This window comes from Asterias rubens, chromosome 8 (assembly GCF_902459465.1).
Source record: "Asterias rubens chromosome 8, eAstRub1.3, whole genome shotgun sequence".
In the NCBI taxonomy this organism is placed as follows: domain Eukaryota; kingdom Metazoa; phylum Echinodermata; class Asteroidea; order Forcipulatida; family Asteriidae; genus Asterias; species Asterias rubens.
Window position 1 is genome coordinate 5,074,754 of NC_047069.1, and position 25,781 is coordinate 5,100,534.

Consider the following 25,781-nt stretch of genomic DNA (forward strand, 5'->3'; position numbering starts at 1 on the left):
CTAAATGTAAGTCAGTGGGTTGTCAAATGGACTTTGTACCCAAACTTTTGATTGCAAAAGGACATCAAAAGCATGTGATTTGTGGTATGCAGGCGTAGGCGTAGAAGACAACGTGGAACAATGGAAGTTGGCAAACCTTTTCTAATATAATCTACAAAAAACAAGGATTTTTCTATTTTTATTGCTTACATAATAGACTTGCAAATATTTTGGAAACAACAGACCCTGGGAATATCCATTGGGAGGTGGGAACTAAATATTTGCTGATATTCCAAGATAGCCTGTTGTTTTTATTTGTTGGAAATTAGGCATGGCGCAATCATTATAGTTTCCACTGTATTGAGTTTGGACACTCTTTTCGAAAAGGTAGGGTCATAGATTGGTTTTTATTAATTTATTGCTGATTTATACCCAAAACTGTCTGCTACATTCATTTTCACAAGATCATTTAATGCATCCACGTTTGGCGAGGTGGAAAATTATTCAAAAAATACTTTGCAGGGAATCCATTCTTAAAGTAGTTTATATTATCAACATCTGCCGTGCTTCTCACCAAGTAAGTTTTCATGGTTTTGGAGTATTTACCAATCTATGACCCTACCTTGAAACATCTGATTTTGTAAAATTAAGCCCATTCTGTTATCCTTTTTTATCTCAATAATATTTCCTCTCAATCTAAACACAGGTGGGGCAAAAATGTTATGGTCCAACTTTTATTGGGGATATTTTAATATAATATTGAATACTTTATTTCCCATGGTGGTTATCTCTCTTTTCTGAAGACAGGGGAGTAAATTTGCCTTTGATAATGGTATCACATATTGAGTTGTCTGTCGGCAGCTCAAAGAGGTTGCAAATGTATTTCTGTATTAACCACAATTTCATAAATAGTGTTCAGCAGTAGGGGATTTTCTGACAAAGAAACCACAACATGCAGAAAGAGCTAACAAAACAGTTTATTTAGTGGTTATAAAGCTTGTATTATGCAGTTTAGCCCTCAGGGAGAGCACCAAATGTGCAACAAATTTAATTATAATTCAAGAAATATGGTGGGGAAAGAGTAATAAAAATGTATATTTGCTCAGGAGGAGGCTATAAATAGTGTTACAGCGGTGCAGCCCACTAAAAATTGCTAGTTCTCTTGCTGTTTGCGGCAATTACACATACAGCGGACAGACTGTGCGTAACTGCAGGGATAACGTGATTCAAGACAGTTAATGGAATCCTCGCTTCCTGATTTGCCACCCCAGTCCCTGGTGGCCAGCCTTTTTTTTTCTCCTGCTGGGAGGACTTCTGCTGCACAATGATCAATCACCTGGCATTGTAAGGGAATTGGCCAAGTGTCTTTGTAGGAGTGACCACATAAATTTACGACAGGTGTGCCAAAGAAAGGGCGGGAGATAGACAGAAAATCGGAAGGGATTGCGTAGACTTAAAGATTTTTCCACATGAGATTTTTTTAAAATAGAGAAAAGACCACCCATACAAATGTGACAAACATGGAAGTAGTTGTTAGAAGGTAAACTTTGCCCACCATAATCCCCATTAAGAAGCCACAGTCAGATCTAGCTTCATTCTTCTGTCTACAATTGTACTCCGCCCAGTAATTCCTTCAAATGGATGACAACCTCTGACTGCCATTTCGACTTAGCTGTCTTAAATCCCCATTTAATCATTTTCTCTGACATCCCTTCTCGGTAGGGCAAATTTGACTGCATTTTGCAAAACTTTTAGGGTATTCTTAAAGCTGAATTATATTTGGTCTGAAAGACCACTTGCAAATCCATAAGAAAATACATAAGAAAATCCATAAGACCGGAATGCTTGCTAAAAATACTTACTGTATCAACTTCAAAATGAGCAAAATCACTTGCTGACACAGTTAACATGTGTTGAATGTATTATATATGAACATGAACTAAGACAATAAGAGAAGACCTAGATTCCATTCGTCTTAATGGTGTTATTATTTACTCTTAGAATTGAATTGAGTATTTTATCCAACCCTAAGTCAACATTTGAGCCTAATTTAGTTTTGTTACTAAGAAAGTACACAGTGAGGTGGTGTAATTCAATTAATAATGCAAGACTTTTCAGGTCCTGAGTTTATTGGCCGGTCATTTAAAGGACTGGGCTGGGACTGTGGTCCAGCGTAAACTTCGAGCCTTATAATGACATTACATACAGCAACAAACTACAAAGGAGTTGAACTCCCTGACTCCTCATCATAAAACATCATTCAATGTAAATTTCAATTGATTAAAGTTATCTAAATCCAATGCTGGTCTGAACTAGAACAACTAATGCTAGATTTAATAACCAAACACGGCTATTTCATAATTGCACAGTGAACAAATACTGTGGGCGTAAGAAGTTATTTACATGAAGACTGCTTAACAACCATGCTGCTTGTTCAATACAACAGTACTGGGGTAACTGCACAAAAGTATCAAAACTCTGAACATGTACAGACACGCTCTTCTTCAAACAAACACAGAAAAGTGTAGAAGAGCAATTCCTACTATTGAGGAATTTTACTCTTTTACAACAGAGGAATGTTTGGAGTATTGTGATTGAAGTTTGCAGACCTTGTATACAGCCAAGAGTACTTTTGCTTTCATTTTCAAATGAAAACTATATTTAAAAGTACAAAGTACAAACAACCACCCACCAGTAGGTTACTTCATCTCCCTGGATATACACACATTTGTATTTATCTGTGAACGAATGTATGATCTGGACCTTAGCTACTGCACGTGTGCTTTGAAAACTTAAAAATTACAATGTTTTGTTCCATTTAAAACAACATGATGGATATTTGATGCATTTAAGCTGCAGATGGAACCCCTTCATTAGATGGGCTGGACATTGGTTTGTATACAATTTAGTTGTACTCACAGCAAAACAATTTTAAAAGTCTTTATGCAAATAGCTTGGAATTCAACAACATATTATGACATGCTATGGATTATTTGTGTATAAATTTACCCAGGAATTTGTTAGGAAAGGACCTTTGTAAGTTGCATGTATCATAAATGGGTTGAGGATCACTGATAACATAACTGTGTTTGATTTAAAACTCTACCCAGTTCTTTATCTTAATTAAATCTCTTTAGTCTAGTAACAAGATTACAATATCTTTGCTATTTTTATTTTAAGATGTGGGTTTGAACATAAAGTGCACGTGCACAAAATGTACAAAAACATGTACTACACACTTTTTGTTTGTCTAGTGTATTTACATGTACCAGCTGTGAATGTGGTCAGATATAACTATTAATAACCTAAATTATTGTTCTAAATATTGTAAGGTTTTCATTGTTCATTTTTTTGTTTTTAATAATAGTTACTTTTACTTCCTTTAGAGGCAGTGGACACTATTGATAATTACTCAAAATAATTATCAGCATAAAACCTTTCTTGGTAACAAGTAATGGGGAGAGGTTGATAGTATAAAACATTGTGAGAAAGGGCTCCCTCTGAAGTGACGTAGTTTTCAAGAAAGAAGTAATTTTCCATGAATTTGATTTTGAGACCTCAAGTTTAGAATTTGAGGTCTCGAAATCAAGCATCTGAAAGCACACAACTTCGTGTGACAAGGGTGTTTTTTCTTTCTTTCATAGTTATCTCGCAACTCCGTCGACCGATCGAGCTCAAATTTTCACAGGTTTGTTTCTTCATACACCAAGTGAGAAGACTGGTCTATGACAATTACCAATAGTGTCCAATGTCTTTAACACATTTAGAAACTCTGAACTTCTGAAATGTTTCAGTTGTTTAATGTATTTTAAGCAGTTTGCTTCAAAAGACACAACTGCAAAACTCTTACGCAAAAGGCAGCGAAAGTCTTATAAACTGGCGTTCAAGTTTCTGTACCTTATAAGAAGTACTCATGTCAAAATGCCTCATGTGGTGAGGCACTGTGACGATATGCGCATACAAAGGAAACTGTTTTTCGGAGTCCCTGTGGTCATGGTTCGGTGGCCTCGGTGAAAAGGCACTACAAACAATGAATGGACTAACTATTATTGATGAGTTTTAGCCTAATGTTTTTGACTAAGACCTGTACTTTTGAAATACCAGCCAAGATTTTGTTAAAACAGATTAAACTGCATTGAAATGATGAGGCCTTTACATGTCACTCTGGGGCGCATCTGTTAGACTGGGCATGGGTCGATGATCAGCTGTTACAACAGCTTCAGAAACAAGACGGCAAAAAAATATGAGCTTTTCAAATCATTAAATGTCAATTGAAAATCGTCTTTATAAACGGGTGTCCAAATGGAGTTTAATTGGAAAATACCCTTTAATCCTTTGAAGAAAATACCATGGAAACAAACCTGCATGAGATTTACCAATCAGGCAGTAAAAATTATGGTATTATGTGTTCTATCATCGGATCATTTTTAATACTGTATACATTGCAAACAATGGCATGCAATACTGTACACCAACAATAATAAAGCAAAACTAAGCAAACTTGAGGAAAGCGTAATGGGTAGGACACTTATAAATGGCAATTGTTTTGTGTCACACCCATCCAAGGTGCAATTGGACAGTGTATTGTACATACAGTACTTTAAATTACGTTAAGGCAATTCAGAGTAATCATAGAAGTACAAGAGACCACTCTGGTGGTAGTTTTTTTTTTTTTTTTTTTTTTTTTTTTGTGGGGAAACGCTTTAACTAAATTGTTCTAATCCTTATAAACAAAGCTGGAAAAAAAGTAAAACGGTAACACACATCCATGAGACCGATCTCAAGTTGCCTGCCTAGTCTTCCCCATGGACCTTCAGGTCTCAGTCTCAGATTAACAACAACACTGTCAATATCAGGTAGCTGTTTTGCCCATGAAACCAACATTCTAAAGCATAATTTCGAACACTCTCCAAGGTATTTTTCATAGTCTGGATCTTGAAAATATATACTAAATAATTAATGATGTGTGGGCCTAAGACTAAGAGATAACATGTATGTCCAGCGCAAACATTTAACACCCTAAAGAATTGTCCTTGAACATAAATAGAGCAAATCTGCGAAATAAATATTACAAACTCTGATAGGCCTAGTATTTACAATTGCCATAAAACGTAAGATTTTGTTAATGTTTTCTTCCGCTAAGCTGTGTACTGTACACAGATGCCTGTAGGAAGTCCAGGCTGTATGGCTCTTTTGTAAACATTGGGATGTCGAGGGTTACATTATTCAATGGCCTTTAAAAGCTGGCACAGTGCCAGTAAAAACATGTTGTGTTTTATTACTAGCTATGTAGGTAGGTATACCATGGATGCAAATTGAAGTAATTCAAGTCATTAACAGTAAATTGCGGTATTCATTTAATTCCTCCTGAGAGAATACACTTGGTGGTTCCTTGGAACCGTCAACTGCTAACCGTGTGTTCAAAGTTGAAAATTTTTGATACTGCTTCTAAAAATATTATAAGAGACCCAATTTAGAACATGCAACACGTTGGGGAATTATTTCGCTTTTTAGAAATGCTAAATTTATTGTAACAATTCGATCATGGCGATCTACGTTCGTCAGAAGTAATCAGTCACTACAATATTTGCAACTATATATGAATCATTTTGTACAGTTCTCCTGTAAAAAAATAGTTTACAGTACACTTCAGTACATCTTAAACAGTATTATTTAACTTCCAATATGAAAATATTGTTTTCTGTTAAATATGACAAAAGAAGAATGTTGCAAAGCAAAGTGACCTGATAAAATTGTTACAGAAAGAGGCATAGAAATAAGAGTAGGAACATTTCTACATCCCTACATCTTTACGTACGTGTAGAATTAAAGTGGATACGTTTACAGGAGGGGGGACCATTCTTCATCCATACTACTACTACTACTACTACTACTACAACTCTGTAGAGCAGTCAGCAGTCACTGAGTCAGTCTCGTTGACTTTACAAATACAACATTACAACATACGACAAACCTCGGGTTATTATATACAATACAACTACAAAAACAGTCAGTATTCAATGGACAGAGTCGGTCTTCAGTTCAGCCCAGTATTTTAAAATTTTATTCAGGTTCAGTCAGCAGGTTCATTTTTGTTGAACAATAAACACTAACCAAACAGTCTAAACTTCTTTGCAAACATAACCCTATTAATTATTATTAATAAAACGCATTTTATGTGTAGTAATGTTGACCCTGTCTGACATTTTTAAAATACCACCAAGGAAGAATATTCTTCGAATTCGTGAATGCCCATGACGGAAGTGGGTGTGGAGTGGAGCGTAGTGAATAGGGTACATACCTTACGCTGTACTTCTAAAGCGAGAACTGTTGTTGACGGAAACGCTCCCACTTTCCCCCAGCGGTGTTGGCGATATTGCGACCAGAATACCCCACCAGCAGCACAAAGACCACAAGTTCCGATAGCTAGTCGTTTAAACCTAGCTAAATGTGAAGTTGCCTCTGTCGCCCCGGTACTCATGGGTCTCAGAAAACCCAAATTCGTCCATTTCGACGTCCGTCGGCCAAAGATTTTCCAGGATGTCGCCATCTTGGAAATACTTGTCAGGCAACTGCGACTGCGCCGTACGTTTAGTCTGTTGACCGTTTTTGTGTATTGCAGAAAGCAGTACGGGTAGCCTGGGCTCTAAACTCTCGGAAAGTAGATCGAGCAGACGACACTGCAGTTGTGTGATAAGGTACGAAGTGTCTCACGGGAAGGTACGAAGTGTCCAAGGTACGAAGTGTCCAAAGACACTTCGTACCTTCAAAAGGTACGAAGTGTCCAGGGTACGAAGTGTCCTGACACCGTTCCTGCATGTCCACATAAAAAGGCCCGCAATACACCTGCAACAATTTCACAACCGATTGAAATTCTATTAGTGTTTCTGCACAACGAACGAGGCAGTACCGAAGTAAATTTTCTTTTAAAAGTAAGCATTTAGATGTGTTATTTAACAAGGCATTGTAATTTTAATTACTAACAATTAATCGATGTCCAATGGGGCAGAGTTTCACTTTTCTTTCCTGTAGCTTGAAATTAATTTGTTTGTTTGTTATCGCTTTTAAAATTAGAACATTGTCTGTTCAAACGAAAAACTCATTATGAATCGCCGTGCTTCTTTTTATATCTTTGTGTGTTTTCTCGTGGTGTAACGGCTGAAGAATTATTAATTGTGTGCATACAATTTCCCTCTTGACTTATTTTGTTTTATGATTGGTTTAGTTTTGTAATCAACATGCCGTCTTCATACGAGAATGGTTATGTCGAACGTCCAGACTGCGGTTGCAATAATACATGTATAGGCATGCATACGTGAATTAATATTTTAATTATAGCTTGGAATGTTTCTGTTTTGGTTTTTGTAATAGGAAAATCACTCACCACAATAATTTATCTTTCTATTTCAAATTTGAAAATCATGCATGCATTTCGGGGTAACTAACGTACAAGTAGCCTATCTCAGCAACGACTTCGTTGCGGGAACGCTCTTCGGGTCAAACTCAATGTTTGAAACTCATTATCATGATCTCCCATCCCATCTTCTTGGCGCATGCACTACACTCTATTACAATGTTTAGTGTTAATGATTAGCCATTGATTTTCTAAAATGGATTTTTGACGATTAAAACCAACTTCCTTTTCAATCCAATCCAATCCATACTCGGCAATCGAGTGTTGCCGAAATAAGTTGACTTTCACTCTCTCGTTTTATGCCCGGTACCTACAAAATTATTTCAGACATTTTTTTCTCGGCGGTCGTGTGATGTACTCTAGGAAGAGATTGGCCTGGATTCCATCCTGACCTTGTCTGAAAGTCAGTCTCCTGGGGGGCGAATATACAAAATAAACAAACTGACTGAATATTTTTCCATCGTTAAAAAGAACCGACCACAATAAACACGGTGGCGAGTCTGGAGCCTGCTGAACCCAGCCAGGGAATCCTCCGCGGGGAGAGGGGGGAACATTGGAGGGAATTTAACCGCCGAAGTATGTGCGCTGTGCGCGGTCAGCTTGTACCGATTCGCAGCGAGAAAACAAACGATCGCTACTATACTCAAATCCACACCATAAAATATTATAGGTCTAATTGGAGATTCATAAATGAATATGACTGATAAAACAATAATTACTTGAACTTTACGTTGACATTTTGAAGTGTGTGCTTTTTTACTGTGTGTAGAAGCGTATAGACCTAACGTGTACAGGTAAAAATGCGCCGATTTGGGAGATCATCTTTTGCATTCCGTGGAAAATAATCCTGATGTAGGTTTTAATGTGTAACTTAGAACCTCACAAACACTCTACCTTGCTTAGCACAGGATTTTGAATGTTCGATCTGCCCTCGGATAATTTTCAAATATAATTTAATTTTGTAAACGGTAAACAAACAGACAACCAATGTTTTTTTGCTTCGAAAATTAACGGTTCTCTAATAAACAAAAAAACACAAACATAAATATCACCTGCAAGTTGGCTATATTTCAACATGTAAAATTGAAAGTTCAAAGCAAAACTGCAAGATAACCTGGTTTTCTGCTTGCTGAAACCTTTACTCTAAATCTTAAATATTTACACAAATTACCATATTCTAATTTTAGTGCCTAATTGTAGCGCACCAATTTGATTGCAGACTGATGGGGAATGCACCAAGTGAAAAATCACTTGTGAGTCATGTTGTTGTTCCGATGTTCATTAACCTATTGTATAAAACGGCTTCCCCGACCGCATGTCCTTCCGCAACACCACGGAATCAGAAAATAGAACATTGGTGGGAAAATACAACTTCCGGCGGAAACTTCTTACTTGGCTGTATTATTTTTTTCTGATTAAATGGTTCGTAGGCGGTAAGGAAATAGGACGGACATCAGAGATTAAAATACGTCACGCAACTTGCGCGCATGTTCTGCCAGTGCCAAGGGTTTTTCCTTGTGTTAGTGACTTCCCGGTGTAAGTGTGTTATTGACAGGTAACAAAACATTACTTCATTAATAGCCTGTTACGTGTACGTGTGGTTAACAGTTTCCTATTGTTTTTTTTTGGTTCCTAAACACAGGGTTACCCCCACGATTTGCCGCGGGCCGACACGCTTCTGGCGGAACACCATTCGTCCGCAGCGGTGACTGACGTATCGACTCTATGACCGGATCTACAAACTGTCTGATTGCCAGCGGAGGAGGAGAGATCACACACACGTGACCGGCGAGCGAGCACACTGAGCGCTGGGATAATAATGACCTCATCTTATTTACATGTCGGAGTTCGAAGTACATATATAGAGGCCTAATCTCCCCGGGCGTTTATCTATATCCTTGGCTGGGCCAGCGAGAAGTTCGCCAAGTGCGTGACAGTGTGCACATCTCACGCTAAGCGGATTCCCTTTTTCTACTCTGAGGTTATATTGCATTGCAGCATCTTTCTCCCTCGTGGCAGAGGATAATATTGCTTGGACTAGCCGGCCTCTATTCGCTACCTACCAGACAGACAGGGAAACTTTTACGTGACGCACCGCTGCAACTTCTTGTGCTCGGAGTTAGTGTCTCCAAATTGTTTAGTGCGTGTTGTGTGTGTATTGCCTGCGGGCCCCGAGAGAGTTGTCTGCTGGCGCTTAATTTGGAAGCGCACGAGAGATATCAAGATGAATAACGCAATGGAAAGTTGGATTGTAGGAACGAGCAGGAGAGCTATGCACATCGGAGCACTGTTGCTCCTTCTCTGTTTAACATTATCCTCAAGCAGGCCCACACCGACTTTCAATGCTGCTGCTGATGTTGTGTCAACGCGGCAAGCCCTGCCCGAAACCCATGAGCCTTCAACTCAAAGTACTGAGCTCGCAAAGGGCGATATTACAAAAAACGTTGTACATAATACAGAAGTGAACATCTCGGTGGTGGAAAGGAACAATATCATCCTCAGCACGGTACAAACGTCTGTGGAGGACAACAGAATATCCACAAGAATGAGGAGGATGATCGGAGAAGGATTCCGAAAGTATGAATCCAATGTGCTGAAACAGTTATACAGCAGAACTGGTTATTGGCTTGCAATCTATGACAATGAAACAATCCATGGAGCAAGAAATAGATCAGATCCTTACAGTAAGTATATATTAAATTAAGTTATGTAATAATATGTGATCATTATTTTAGGCATCAATTTATACTTTTATAGCCTTGTAATCACCTACGGCGTAATGCTTGTGTTGAAATCGCACGCGTCTCGCTCGTAAACTTGTTCGTTGCCATGCATCATAGTTCCGAAGGTCTTTCAACGACTCAAAACACACCGTGCGTTGTCTCATGTCCTTGGAAAAAAACTTTATATTTTATTGAAAGCAGGTTTGACACAATTTCTTTGCAAGTAATCGGACGGATGAACCACGTCGGGTGTACGTATAGATACACCATGGTTGACAGAAATTTCCTTCCCTAAATTTTGACTAGTTTTACAAGTTGAACGTGGGACAGGAATGAGTAACCGGCAGGGGTACTCGGTCCGCCCTGGCGGGTAGAGTCGTCCCGTCGGGAGGATGCCAGCACGATAGACGCTGGGGTCATTTGCACACTTCCTCCCCGATTAACGCTCAAGCTGCGAAATCAATCGGAGCCACTTGTGATTTTTCCAATGGGTCATTTACCACGTGCTAAAAAGTTAAATGCTCCAGAATAGCTCGATTTTTTATGAATATCTAAAACTATTCTATTTAAAGTCTCAGCAGACGAATACTTTCTTTGAGTTAATTTCCTTCCTGAGAGGTATCATAATGAGTGCCGTCTTTATAATTAGTATGAATACTATAAGACCGGTACATGTAAGGTGTTGCGGCTAAATAAAACCAAGTAAAAGGGGTGCGACAAACTTCATTTTTGACGGACGGATTTTCCTCGAACAGGACGCGTCGCCGGACTACAAACATGATCCTAAAGTGGCCTGTAATTAGGGCCGGTTGAGTGCCCGGTGAAATAGACCCCGTGGCTATTTTTCTTCTTGTACCATTGATATTGTTCCTTCTCTCGGTTCGCTAACTTCCTTGGGCAAATAAGTTGAAGACGGGTCCCGCGTGGAACCATCCTCTTTACGGCATACACAGGAGGGGTTTCTCTTACATAGGGAGTGCCCTGTGCACCACAACAAAATTCCCGTTTCACACCACAGAAATTGCGTCACCAGCTTATTCACGCTGAAATTGACATGAAAGAGAACATACCGCGAAATGGAAAAAAAGTGTGTGTCGCTTTCCAACGTTAGTGGGTCCCGACAGACATTTCGGGGCGAGTTTCTCTAATTGATGTGCGAACTTTGACACGGCCTTTTTGTACACGGGGTCGACAGCCTTCGAAGAGCAGGGACCCCTCATTAATTTCAAGTGGGCCCTGGAGGAAAAAAAGTTACTCGAGTGGTCTTCGACACCTGGATCTTGCAGCATTTATGTACAGCAGCCCAACAACCAAACTACTCGGCCAGATTTCACTCAGTCTTCTTGCTATAGTTACCTTCTTTAAGTAAACATGAGGGAGGGTGTTCTTTATCATCAAGTCCCACTTCTATGATTCCCGTGTTTGACGATAAATATGGTTTTGTAATGCAACAACGGACAAACTTTAGTTATGAAACACAATACGTGTAGTCATAGCTGCCCGGTTCAATTCCCTATTATGTGAGTTCATTTCAAGAGTTTGAAGTAAGTGACAACTATCCTTTTTGAAACTTTGCGATTCAAACTGTGCCGCGCCCGTCTCACGTCAAAATGCTGTCCAGATATACTCATCTAAATGACTTTTTCGCTATGTTGACAAAACGGCCTATATGCCCCTTTTGTAATCCCTGGTAATCATTATACAAGCAACACAAGCCCTTTGCCTGAAAACCCTGGTATTGTCAACTCGGCCCTTGTAAACCACCGGTGTACGTAAATAGCTCTGACGTAAAGACTAGGTCCTTCAGCAGTGTGCGTGTAAATTCAAGAGGGTAGGAGATTGGTTGGTTTGGCAATATAAACCACTTGAATTGGGCCGAAATGGACAATAAGACTGGCTTCAGCGGCACCTCTTTGGGGATTATGTTCAAAGATGCCCATGTTGTGGTTGTTGTTGTTGCTTTCTACTTTTGTTCTGGCACTCAAAGAACCTTTCGAAATTCACCTCACAACGCTTTGAAATTGTGTAAACTGTCAGACAACCCATTGCTTTGATTGGTCAAGAGTTGCCGATAGGTAATTTTCTTTGCAGCTAATTATAAAGTAGCCGTCGTCACATTCTATTCAAAAATCAACCGTCTCCTTAAATGCACAGAGTTACACAAAATAAGACTCTGGGAGATGTTAAATATTTGATGGAGGATTGAGAAAATTATAACTCGTCAAAAATCCCCAGCAATTAGGCCCACCGCCGACGCGGATAGTCCGTGACCCAGAGACTGGGGACATGCCGTCACCATATGCCGCTGCGCTCGCTGTCGGATTACCAGGCGAGACTTGGTCGACTGTGTCCCCACTTTGACCTGTTTTACATTTACAAGGATTGCCCCCTCAGAATTCGTTACTGGCCTGCGAATGGTGAGACGGGTACAAGACTGAAGTTCAAGGGTTGAGCAATTTATTGAGGCTGATATTCCAGGAGGGTGGTTCGGTTGTCAGATGTCGGGACTTGATCTCTTGATTGAGTTGAGTTGGGCTGCACCTGATGTAGGTTGTCGAAGAAAAAGGGATGGGTGGGATGCATGCATACAATTTTATCATTGGGATATCCGTTGCACCCTCAAGTCCCCCACTTGCATCAACGGCACATAATGAACAAACATGACCAAAATATATCACTCTGATGCATAATGATTGAAAAGCAATAGCCTATCGGTATCACCGTGAACTTTTAAACTCATGAGACATTCCTTAACTTATCTATAAGAAAGTGTGGCAGCATCGGCTTGGGTGTGAGCATGGAGCTCCATGGCGTGATGTAGTATGTATCGATAAGACATGGTGTCGGGACGATAACAAAAATAACCTCAAATTTACGTGGCCACAATGCATGTACTCAACATATCCGTGTCTAAGAATATTCATTCATTATCACAGTTGCAAATAATAGTTTGGTCAAGACTTGCCACCGGCTCGCCGAAATTACTATGTCTTCTTCGTTTGCAATTCAGCTCACATCTTTCTTGTAGAAAAATAAGAAAAGAGGTGAAGATGGTCTGTGCCATGCGCATAGACTCATTGGCGACTGCTCCAGTTTCCCAACACGCGGCGCCGAGTCTACCGTTAATTCTCGTCTGCACACAATCGACACGAAAGATGACACCGAAAGATGTGCAAACTTTCACCAAAAAAGGCTCGAAATAACGGTCTCCCGCCAAAACTTAGAGAGAGGGAGAGACTGGCAGACGAAACTGGCTGTGTTCACCACCGGTTAAACAAACCGTGCTGGAGACAGCATGGATTTGTGATTTATATTTCTGGCAACTGCACTTTGGCAGGCACTTGGCTAAGAAACGGCGCCCAAATTCCAATATTTGACCACTCCATTATAGTGGCAGTCGTCTCCATAGCAAGTGTTTCTAGTGTTTGAGAATCCTTAACAGCTTATTGCCGGAATTATGAGAAATAAAGAAACAATCAAGAAAATACAATTTAAAAACCAAAGAGTAGTTCTTATTGCGCAATAATGATTAATTTTGTGATTTTGCAGTTCCATGTGAGGTTTGAGTCATTCCGCAAATGGGTTTATGTTCTGTGTATTACATTGAAACTGCGGTGTATTATTTTCATGTTGAGCCATGGAAATAATTATATTCAATTCAAAATTATATTTAAAAAAATCTTTAAAAAAATCTCATGATTTTCAAAGACTTATATGATACAACAACCTTTGCGTTAAAAATTTTGAGAAAGTGTAAAAATATAACTTTGGTGGTGTATTTTACCTTTCGTCTTGTTTTCTTGACTGGCCACTTCAAATGTGTAATACATAACAAACCCTTATTCACTTACTAAAGCAAAGTACACTGCAAGTGCAAAGTTGTTTTCTTTGGGGAGCTGCTGCGCGATCTCACCGAGTGAGGTCGCTGATCATTTTCATATACACTTTGGCCTTTCGATGCACGATTAAAACTAGGATTCAGACGTCCACTCTTGTACCAACATTTTAAGACCGAGATTATACTTCAGTGCATACTATAATAATACTCTAAAACAATGTTAACAAGAATAATATTGTGTGAGCGCGACAGACTGGTTTTAAATATAACTAAGAGAGGTTTGCAGTAACACCATGTGAATATCTCCTCTTTTTTTTTATAGTTCTAATGGTTTTAAAAAGAACCGGTGGTTCATCGAGTCAAAATTTCGGTCAGAATGCTCTGATCGTCTTCATCAGACATATACTTGACATATACTTGATATATGGGTCCAGTACGCCTTGATAATGCTTGAAAATGTTTTCGTTTTATTTATTGCAGCTCACTTGCGGATAACAACGCCGTCGTTTGGACGAGTCAAGATCCAAGGTGTACTCAGCGGAATGTACGTTTGCATGAATAGACATGGCAAACTCTTCCCATCGGTAAGTAATGGGTCTTTCATGTATTTATCAATAATTCTTACGACAAATGCTATCTATTAAATGTGCATTCTTTGAATGCTGGTATGTTTGAGATAAGACTGTTTTTGACGATGTCCGTTCAAAACGTTTACAGACTAGACTGTCGCAATATTCTACTCTGTTTTATGGAGAACAGCATGAGATGTAACATTCTCAACAGATTTGCCATCTTTCTTTATGAAAACTTAGTGCGACCGTATATGTTGAATGGATCTTGACCAATGAAACAATTGCTCGTGTATACCCATACCAAAAACGTTACATAATCCATAACAAACTGACAAAAAAACAAAAGCCACAGTCTTCTTGACGTAAATGACTCATCACATCCATTGTTCTTCCCACATACAGCCTGTTCACACGCACGAATGCACATTTGAGGAGAGATTCTTGAAGACTTTCTACACTGTGTTCTCTTCCGATCACCATCCTGTTGGAGGCAAAAAGAAGTGGTACATCGGTCTCAACTCAGACGGCAGGACAAGGCTCGGGAACAAGACAAAGATAAGGCACCAAATGGCGCAGTTTCTCTTGGTATCCATCGAAGACTCGTAGCTCCTGTAACAATCATCTTAAGGTGACAGGTGTAAATCAATGAGACGAGGAACTCTCTATCGACGGGAATTATTACAGCTTTGTGGTGTGGGAAGCCAGAATTTGAAACCTCTCGCCGGGAACAATTTGAAATAGAGTCTCGTGAACTCAGTGCATTTTTGGTTTTGAAATGAATCCCTGCGGTGACGTCATGACAATGCAGAAAGACTGCCCTCAGACTGATGACTGCACCGCCACGTATAGGATGAAGCACAGACCAAAGACATAATGCTTCAACATTTCTGTGCCTATCGTTAAATCTCTCAGAGTCTCGTCTTCAATTACTAAATATATAAATATATCTATATAACGTGCAGAAAGTATTCCTCATTGACGAGAGTTCGTTGTGTGCTATACTGTCATTTGTTTTAAAGTTAAATATCTTTAGTAGATTTTATCCAAAATGAAAAACAAAAAAATATTTAACATTGTTTCTGTGCAAAATGTGTTACGATTATTACACATTATAAACATATAGACAATGATGACTATCTTCTGCGAATGTATCTAGTTGTACCATGCACGCAGGAGAAAGGGCACGCATTTTTAATGTTTTTTTTTAGAAACTTGTCACAACCGCTGTTAATTCCCCCCTAAAATTAAGTACTACTGGCCCTGGGAGCGAGACTTTTACCCCACAATAACTGACATCGCACAACTTCCATCTTAAATAGTGACCACATTTCCATCATGATTGGGTCCCCAACAAAATAAGTCCAATTCCGACAAACACAATTTGAGACAAAGCGTATTCGATTTGATTTAAGCACTTGGGAAGAATCTTAGATAAATAATGTAAGGACTTCAACAAAACGCATTGATGGTCTTGGGGCATCTGATTGAGCTTATCATAAGCTTCCCATTCATAAGGTCGTGCAGAAGTCGGACAACCATATAAATGTTCTAATCGCTGTATGACTTGGAGACTAATAAGGCTTATTGTGTTGGGATTCAAACAAGATTTGTCGTGAAATCGGATGTATTGGCTGACGAGAATTAGTTCAATTCCATATTTGGGCATGACGACTTCCGCCGAATTCAATCAGTGTCTACGCAATGATTGCAATAAAAAGATTAAGTAAGACAGGACAAATCTAAGGTGGTATGTTCGTGATTTATACTTTGGTAAAATCGGTATATACAACCGTCCAATACTGGCTTGCATGATTACGCTTATATTATACCACATAGCTGTGTTATACTGGTCCCCAATGCAAAGTAATTGACGGCAATTTAAACACAGTTGATCTATTCATACAGGAAAAAAAAACTCCGTCTGGGACAAGAAGCTGTGCCTTTTTGTTAATGGCGGTATCCAATTTGGCTGGGACTGTCCTTCAGTTGCTCAGGGGAGAGTCCACCCGTTCGCGGTGTCCGATCCCCTGTCAGTCATTCCAATAAGAAGGTATTCACTAAGTTTGCACACATCAGTCGCTTTGCCGACACACCTGGTTTAACCTCTATGGCATCAGCCGACCGTGAAAAAGGGGCTCAGGCTGCCAAGATTAGGGATTTCAGACAAGTGGAGTGACGTTCTGTTACCAGGTCTTATTAGCAGGCCGCCCGGGCCTTTCCTCTCCGGAACAAAATGCGTATAGGCCTACCTTTGCTTTACGGTCTATATACAAGTCCCTATTAATTAAGGGTTTGGCTTTTCCTTTCACAAACAAAATGTTCCAAGTGCTACGTGTTTGTGGTCTATCACCAGTCTATCACACTTTCCGAAGTAGTGATACATTGTACCTGTTGGGAAATACATTTTGATTCGAGCCAATTTTTTTGTAGTAATGCCCACCGAATAGCTCCTCTAGCAAACGTTTGATTATACATTAAAAACTGGCCTACTCTGGATGTGTACACTTTCATCGTAAAAAGTAATGAATGCTTTTAAAATATTGATGGGTTAAATTAGGAAGCTTGTGGATCTGAGACCCAGTCCCACTTAGTCATTTTCTGTGAACAGCCCACTAAGTGCTGATGCGTGCTTCTGTAATATTTATGAGAAAACATCCGAGGATATATTTTTATGATGATATTTTTATACGTAAGTTATTTATACGGTGTATTTATTGAATTTAACTTCGAAAGTGTGTGACGCCTTTAGAAGTGTGCACACTGAGAAAGAAAAGTCGCTGTATAGAGGTTTTTAAGGGAGAAGTGTGAGAAAATGAAGAGGTTATAAATATGAAAATATTAGCAAATGATAACTATAGTTGACAGACAATTCTATAACTATGTTAAATGAATTGTAGGCCCATTACTCAAACATTACGGTCAGTCCTTAATAACATTATACTGTTAATATTCGCTGAAGTGTCGTTTCGGATTTTCCCGCAATTTTTACGTGAGAATCTTACTACGTCTGCAACAATCATGTAATTTATATTACGTGTAAGTAAAGACTCTATACTCAAAATTCACGTGACAGTTTATCTCAGTCATGTGTACTGTAAATACTAAAACTTAATAACATTTTCGGAACACAGTTATTCTGTAATTTAAATATTAACTTAAAATGTTTACAAAAACACAAAGGAAGGCCTGTCGATAAAGAATGGTTATTGCATGCAAGCCAAGTGGTAAGACATTACAAGATAACTCAAGTACTAATATACTTTTTGTCTTAGTAGAAGTGCAGTTAATTAAGGACTAAGTACTACTTACACCAGTAGGACACTAAGACTTAAACTCGATTGGACCACCACCTGTAGACCTTGTATTGTAATCGGCAGTACAACGAGGTTTTGTTAAGAAAGGGATGCATACAATAATATTCCGAGTATAGTTGGAGAATTGGGTTGTTCATTGGGCATAATAGGAAGATTGTAGTTGTCACTACTTAACATGCTTAACATGCTAAGAGTGTCCTTATAATCAAACAATTGTTGTTGATTACCGATACATTTTATAGAAACACACGTTTCAAGTGAAAGTATTAAGCCAAAATAATATGAAATAGTATGCAGGGCGATGTTAATTTGGTTGTAAATACTAATGACAATAATATGATCCAATTCACTTAATATTTTGGCGAGATTATGGATTATTTATTTTAAAATCTCACGGTATTCTGACACAACTCAAAAGTGTTTAAATCGACGAACGCCAAAATAAACTGATTGTGAGTTTTTCAAACTGGCTAACGTATTTGATTATTTAATTTGAATACAGCTAACAAATCTTTTAAGTTAGTGGAAACAACAAATTCAAGGAGTATTAACGAATTACCACTTGGCACTCAAAGCAAGATTCGAAGGTGATTTACGCCAATTATTTGCAAACAAGTTTGGTTGAATGATGCGTTTGGATTAGGTTGTTGCTTGGGCTGGATATTGTTCAAGTTAAGGCCGATTATCGAGGTAGGGCTCTACTGAAAAGTAGGATGAGTAAAAAGAAACCGAAAGATGTGCTGGTTACTTTGTCAGTATTAAAAATAAAAAATGAGTTGTGTTACAAATCGACCTGAAATCGTTGTTATATGTGTACATATTATTTTTGTTTGTCTGTAATGCCACCCCCCCCCCCCCCCTCCCCAAAAAGCAACAACAAAATAACAACAGGCATGATATTTGGTCCTTGGAAAAAAGTAGGATTATTTTATCAAGTACAATACAAGGGCTAAGTTTTATAATACCCAAAAACAACAAAAACAAACAAACACCCCACTAAACTGGAGTCTCACATCGTCTTTATAGAGTCAATAAAGCCATGTGCTCACTGCAGTTAAATGTTTCTTAGTTGTAATGCACGAATCAAAGGCAAGTTCCAAGACTGGCGACGGAACGGTGAAAGCTACTCTTTTTTGGCGGCAGCGAGAATAGAGGGCGCTATTCATTTCGTATAGACTGAAAAGTGGAGCCACATAATTTACCATAGAAAATAATGCCTGGAAGATAATGCAGAGTACTATTTGTACAAAGCCTATCGTACGAAATAAAAGTCTTTTATTTGATTGAGATATTCTACTGTCACTACCCACATTACAGACCCCTCCCATTCCCCCCAAAAATGCCACTGAATTTTTACAAATAACTCTTTCAACTTAATGTGATAATTGTCAAAGGCCAGTGTTATCACCTGGTGTATTCAAACATATGCATGTAAAAAGTCTGTGAAAAGTTGCAAGAATAATGAAAGAAAGATCACCCTCGTCACATTAACTTGTTTGCTTCAGGCCTAAAGTCTTTTAATAATTAAAGCTAGAAATTACCTCTTTCTCAAAAATTGTTTCAGACCATGTTTTACACTATCAACAGCGTGTCATTGCTCGTTACCAAGTTTCTTTCTTATGCTAACAATTATTATGAGTAACTACCAATAGTGGACAAAAATTGTAGCCTACACCAAAAACTGAAGAAGAAATGAAAGCAGCCCTACACATAACACCTAGCCTGCGTGTGGAGGCCTCACAAATAATCTGACCAAGATTAATACAATTAGCCAAGTTCCTGTCTTTGTGATGTGAAGATTTTAAAAAGCCCCTTGGGACAGGAAAGTTATTTTTTGGTAAAAACAAATTAGGTTGGTTTACAAAAATTCTGTGTAAATCAAATTACACCCCCAAAAATGTCATGAAAAGCATGTTATGGGTGAAGATATGAATAAACATAAACACCATGGATAGGATAATTTTCATGACACAACAGAAAAACATATTTTCAGTCTTGTATTTCAAATGTACTTGTATATATTGATTCAAGGCGAAGTCAAGGTTTGTACACTATCTATCCTAGCGCAAAGAAATAAAGCAAAAGTGTACAGAGATTGCAAATACTGCCAGTGCCTCTTAATTCCGGGTCATACTTCCGCAGCGAATTATGACATTGACATCACATGGCTGTTTTTTGCAGCGAATGTTTCGCAGGAGTTGAGCACAAGTCAATTGATGCAAACTACACATTGCCAATCTGTGACGTCGACATTCGCATTTACATTGAAGGAAGTATGAACCGACCGGTCTCCACCAAGTCAAAGAAGTTTTACTTTCAGGCAAAACTTAACCAGGTACTAAACAAAGGGGGGAACACAAAATAGAGTAGAGCACCTCAACCACCCCTCATGTCTATCACTCATTGACTCATTGCTTTTTGAGCTCCAAATCCAACTTTTCAGCCACGCCCCAAAGTAAGACAGAGGTGGGTGGTAGTGCCCCCCCCCCCTCTTCATTGATAGTCATCAGTGCATTGTCCTCGATTAACAGTGCCACTTGTCACCTTGGCAGCAATGGATCCTGTAACCAAATGTAAGTCCCCCTAATTAATTTACTTCCTGATGCAAGCCCTTCCCTTGGTCACACTGAAGACTAAAGTCAGCAGCTCAGATTTTTTTTGCTAAGGAGACAGCATTACCCACAATGGACACACAAGCACACCTGCTGACTTCTGAACGTCGCCAGCGGATTTCTTGCTTCCCCAACAACTGTGCCGTTCCCCCCCAACCCGCGAATTGGCCAAATGAGCTTAGCGGGAATTTCCTTTTTGGTTTGAGAATCGAGTTTCTAGCTGCCATGAGTCACATTGCGAAGCTTATCAAATGTAGTTTAAAACCAATCAGTCGATGACTTGGGGGCTTTTTGCCCCCGTGTCATGAGTTGCAAAATCTATGAGCATTTCAACACCGTGTTTCTATTTCTCTAAAAGAATGAAATTTGTCAGTCAAGTTGGGGGGTAAAGAACAGGAAATTCTCCCAACACATTCATTTCACGCGAGTAGTTTCCGGTGTAGGCCTTTTAAATTCGTGTCAACCTGTCACTGGCAATGTGTTTACATAATACTACGAATATCATCTGCGCACGCGCATTTTACTCAATGAAACACTTGGCGCACATGTTCAAAAAATTTAAAAACATTAGTTTTGAAGTGGTCTAAAAAATGTAATAGAAAAGCAAGACGTTTTTAAAACTTACATGCTCCTTCAGAAAGCCTCAGTTATTCCAGAGACGTATGTGAAGTCCGGAGAATCGCACTTTCCACTTCAAAAAGCAAGAAAAAAAGGCCAGTCCAGTGGGGGGTCCAACGTGACAGCGCGACGGCGTCTTGTGAAAATGTGTCAAAAAGTTGCCTGGTTCCGGTTACGAATATATGCGGCATTCTATCGCACTCACGGGGTACCAGTCAACTAGTTGCACCGAAAATGTCGTCTGCAATCAAGCATCTTAATTAATGTGAAACCAATGACATACAGTTACAATGTATTACCATCATCACAACATGTGTGCTTGATATAATTTTATTTACAAACCATCGTCGGGAACTGGGTTATTTTACCGTGTGTTTAAAAAAATCTGAATCAGTCACAATTTTCTTACCTCTTGTTTAGGCCTAACAACCATTAATTATTATTATCAGAAAGGGAAACTAATAAATAAAATATTTATTGTTTACCCATTTGGACCAGAACAATAAAATCAAAGGGTTTTAAAGAAAAATGAGATTATTCAATTATTGTTTTAAATATTAAGTTAATTTTCCCCAGCAAACACTATACATAAAACAGTACATGTTTTCTTGTTTAAATAAACGTGACAAAAAAATACAGGTAATCTGTTGAAAATTATAAAGAAACTCCAACATAGATATGAAGTTTGTAATAATAACTAGTTCTTATATATAGCCCATTTCACAACAATGTTTCAATGCGCTCTACATAAGTGCCCTGGGCCCAATTTCATAGAGCTGCTAAGCACAAACAATTGCTTAGCATGAAATTTCTTCCTTAATAAAAACAGGATTACCAACCAAATTTCCACGTGATTTTCAGCAAACAACAACTGAATATAAGTAACAAGAAATATGCAACAAATGGAAATTTGGTTTGTAATACTGTTTTTATCAAGGTCGAAAGTCCATGCTTAGCAAATTTGTGTGCTTACCAGCTCTATATAATTTGGCCCTGGTCATTGGGCCAATAACATTCCTCTTACTTTCCTCATCTTGGGAGTATACAGCCCTGAGCTTCCATGTCACTCCAGTGGCTTATTCATATACACATAATGAATGTTTATGAGTGCAATGGTGCGAATATGTTCATGAGTTGAAAGATGGAATGTTCTATTCAACGAGGCGGAGCCGAGTTGAATGGAACATTCCAGCTTTCAACGAATGAACATTTTCGCACCATTGCACGAATGAAAAACATTCATTATTTGTTTTATATAACATCCAAGTAGATCTTTGTCATTTTGATTGAAAGATACAACTTTTAAAACAAACAAAGCGTAGGCCGACAATTTTTAATTGTAGAAGCCGAATGCTAGTAATGTTACTAATATGCCTTGCAGTAACACTGCTGCGTTACCAAAGACACGCGCACGCAGTGATGTTTTTACTCAGCTTTTTCGTTCCATCCGAAAAGTACCATTGCACGCTGGCAGCGTGCAATGGTACTTTTCGGATGGAACGAAAAAGCACGGTGAGTGACTCAGCGTGTATTGGTACTTTTATTTGCTATCACGTGACGGACAATCCTCCAATCAAATGGCAAGGATCTGCTTGGGTGTTATATAATACACAATATCAACCTCTACCCTCGCAGGTACCCATTTATACCCCTGGGTGAAGAGAAGCAATTATAGTAAAGCATCTTGCCCAAGGACACAAGTGTCATGACCGGGATTCGAACACACACTACGATGACTTAAGCCCGGTTCATACTTCCTGCGAATGTGAGTGCGATACGAATATTGACATCACAGCCCTCTGTTCACTGCAAATGTTTCGCAGGAGTTGAGCAAATTTCAACTGTTGCGAATTGTTAATTGAGAATTTGTGACGTCAAAATACGTATCGCATTCGCAGGAAGTATGAACCAGGCTTTAACCACCAGAACTTGAATTCGATGCTCTAAACCACCATGAGACCGTAGTTTGTGTATCAGCTAAAGATGAAACACAAAGTAATGACCGAAACATCCTGTAGAGAAGGTAGGAGGTAAGAGACGGTAAACAACATTTAAGATTGATGACTGAATACGAGCAGAAAATAAGATTTCCGGAAAAGGGGGGGGGGGTGTTACAGGATGGTAGGGGTTTTATCTATCAACAAGCCACTAGGAGTGAGTCCATGATGGTACATCACAAGATTTGTTGAACATAACAATTACTTAAACTGCTTAAGTCAAGCTACTTAACGAGTGATGTTTGGGCAAGTCAACATGCTAGACAATTCTATCACTGTCGTGATCATGATCCAGCATGGATCATGATATTGTGAACATAGAAACTAGAAATGAGGCGTGGCCACTAAGGTATTTAACCCAATCAAAAACTCTTACTTATTACTGATGGGTGGCGGAACCAAAGGTTAGTATGGGCAGAGGCGAGAGACAGCATTGAAAGTAAAACCACAAATAATGATTCAATACATTAAATAGCCACACCCTCACTAAGTGATGTCTTTTCTTCCTCTTCCCCTAAATGAAAATGTCCGGTTATCCCATTGTTGTTTATACATCACAGTCAAATAAAATTGTAAGTACCTATGCCTGTGATAATAGATATTTAGTATTAATGGTGTTTTGAAATGGGTCTATTACTGAACTAATAGACGATTCTACGTCATTAAACAAATCAGGAAAACGCTACTGTGCTACTAATTTTGTTTTTGCGAAGATGAAAACAAAATTGCTTTCAGTTTACAATGTGTGCAATGATAACGCTTTGATAGAAGTAAATACAATAGTTTCCTCTCTAAACCTGTAACACATTCGTTACAGCTTCTTGGGAGGTAAGAACTTGTAACTTTTTAATCGGTTGATTCTTGGTAAACTAACTTTTAATAAATGTGGTCAACCCTTGTTATATAGAACACTGTTCTAAAGATGTGCTGCTTATAAAAAGTACATTTCATTTGTGCTTTGTGTTTCTTTGTCCTCTTACAACAGTGTTCTTGTTTGCCAGTCCCAGCGATCTCGTTAAGGAGAGCCAACTGCATATAGTTTATATAGTGACATTTTTTGCTCCTTGGTCATCATAGGGCCATGTGGCACGAGGCAATTTACAGGAAACCAGGGGTGGATTTCACAAAGAGTTAAGACTAGTCCTATCTTGAGTTAAGACGAGTACCTCGTCCTAACTTAGGACTGGCCATACATTTTTGATATCTCCTAAGACTAGTCCTAAGTTAGGACTTGTCCCAACTCTTTCTGAAATCGACCCCAGTTCCAAACAATCTCCAAGAAGAAAAGCATTCACATTGGAGTGTTAAATATTTTTTCGTTGGGATGTAAGACACTGTCTTATTAAAAAAATTACCTATGTGCTAACAGAGTGGCCCTGACTCATGCACTGCAGCAGTTGGTTAACATAACATAACAATCATTTAAAGGCACTATTCCATCAAGATCTTAATGCATATAAAAGCAATTAACGTGAATCTTTAAATTTGTACGAAAATGTAGATAAAGTAACAGATTCCCTAATGTCAGTTTCGTTTCCTCCAAGTTGCCTCGAGTGACCCTAACACAAAGGTTGCCCTTACACATTATACATCATCAAATTTTCCATGAACACTTGCTTGGAAATACAAAGTCGAACCATAAATAGCTCTTGTGATTTGCATTGCCCAAAAGTGCTAAACTTAGCAGCTAATAATCAGAAAAGGCACGACCAAGAGGCACATGACCATTACCTGAGGTTATATTCATTAGGGCTGTAACCATGTACTAGGTTTGGAAGGTATGTAACAGGTTTGCTAAGAAATGGCAAACTTTAAACTTTGCTTGGAGTTTAAACAAGCAAATGGATCTTTGATGAAACTTTATTGTTTGTAACTTTGTGCTCATTTTCCCAAGGGCACTCGCCATCATTTCTTTTAGTAGAGAGAATGCTCGTGGTAACTGTTTCGCAGTTCAGCGCAGAGAAACAGCTCTTAAATCTTTTTTTTATATTCCTTCTATGCGTTGGAATGTTTAAACCTAACCTTAGTGTCAATCTTCCAGGAAAGAAATAACACATTTTACTTTTTTCACTTCCAAAAAGTGAATAAGCTGTTTCCTAAATCTGTTTTTGCATAGTCTTTGAAAAGGAAACACCCAAACAGCTGGTGGAATCCCAGCTTATAAAATGTACGTAACTGCCAACTGTCACAAAGGGCACCATATGCAGTCAACATTTAGTGCCCCCCCCCTTCACCCCCACAAAAACAAAAAAGGTAAACAGTTATGTTCAAACATCTTACTTGCAATGAAATGAGGGCATGAACAGTTTAGTCCAATTACGATCGTTGTACTGAGAACACTTTGCAGGACACAACTGAAGTATTAATTAACTAGAAATTGACATTGTGGTTGAGATAGAACAAAATATAGTTTGCAAAAGAGGCACGTACCCCCTGCTTAAATAAGTAACATCGGTCCACTATTTCAACCCGCCCTTCCGGCCTCTAAAACCTTTCTATAAGCCATTGTTGAAAACCAGGAGTCAACATTGGCCCCAAGCCAAGTTAGACAGGGCCCAATCATAAAGCTGTTAAGCAAAAATATACTGCTTGGTAAATTTCTTTACTACAAAAGAAATTATTGGGGCACCAGTCAATGGTAACTGTATGGTATTCTATCTGGTTAGTTTGTTCTGCTAAGCAAAATTATCTTATGCATAGCAAGTTTTTGTGCT

At 38.7% G+C, this 25,781-nt stretch overlaps 1 protein-coding gene across 1 annotated transcript; it reads left to right on the forward strand.

Annotated features, from left to right (window-relative positions):
• Nucleotides 1-9,067: 9,067 nt before the first annotated feature.
• Nucleotides 9,068-16,658, forward strand: LOC117293831 (fibroblast growth factor 16-like). Its single transcript, XM_033776287.1, has 3 exons — nucleotides 9,068-10,077; nucleotides 14,435-14,538; nucleotides 14,929-16,658. The coding sequence occupies exons 1-3, from the start codon at nucleotides 9,618-9,620 to the stop codon at nucleotides 15,130-15,132; spliced, it is 768 nt and encodes a 255-aa protein (XP_033632178.1). The 5' UTR covers nucleotides 9,068-9,617; the 3' UTR covers nucleotides 15,133-16,658.
• The last annotated feature ends 9,123 nt before the right edge of the window (nucleotides 16,659-25,781 follow it).

Bases quoted from the DNA above. Each gene is read 5' to 3' on its own strand.
- LOC117293831 (XM_033776287.1), top strand. From the start codon at position 9,618: ATGAATAACGCAATGGAAAGTTGGATTGTAGGAACGAGCAGGAGAGCT. The intron at 10,078-14,434 runs GTAAGTATATAT...TATTTATTGCAG, and splicing joins AAATAGATCAGATCCTTACA to CTCACTTGCGGATAACAACG. The intron at 14,539-14,928 runs GTAAGTAATGGG...TCCCACATACAG, and splicing joins ATGGCAAACTCTTCCCATCG to CCTGTTCACACGCACGAATG.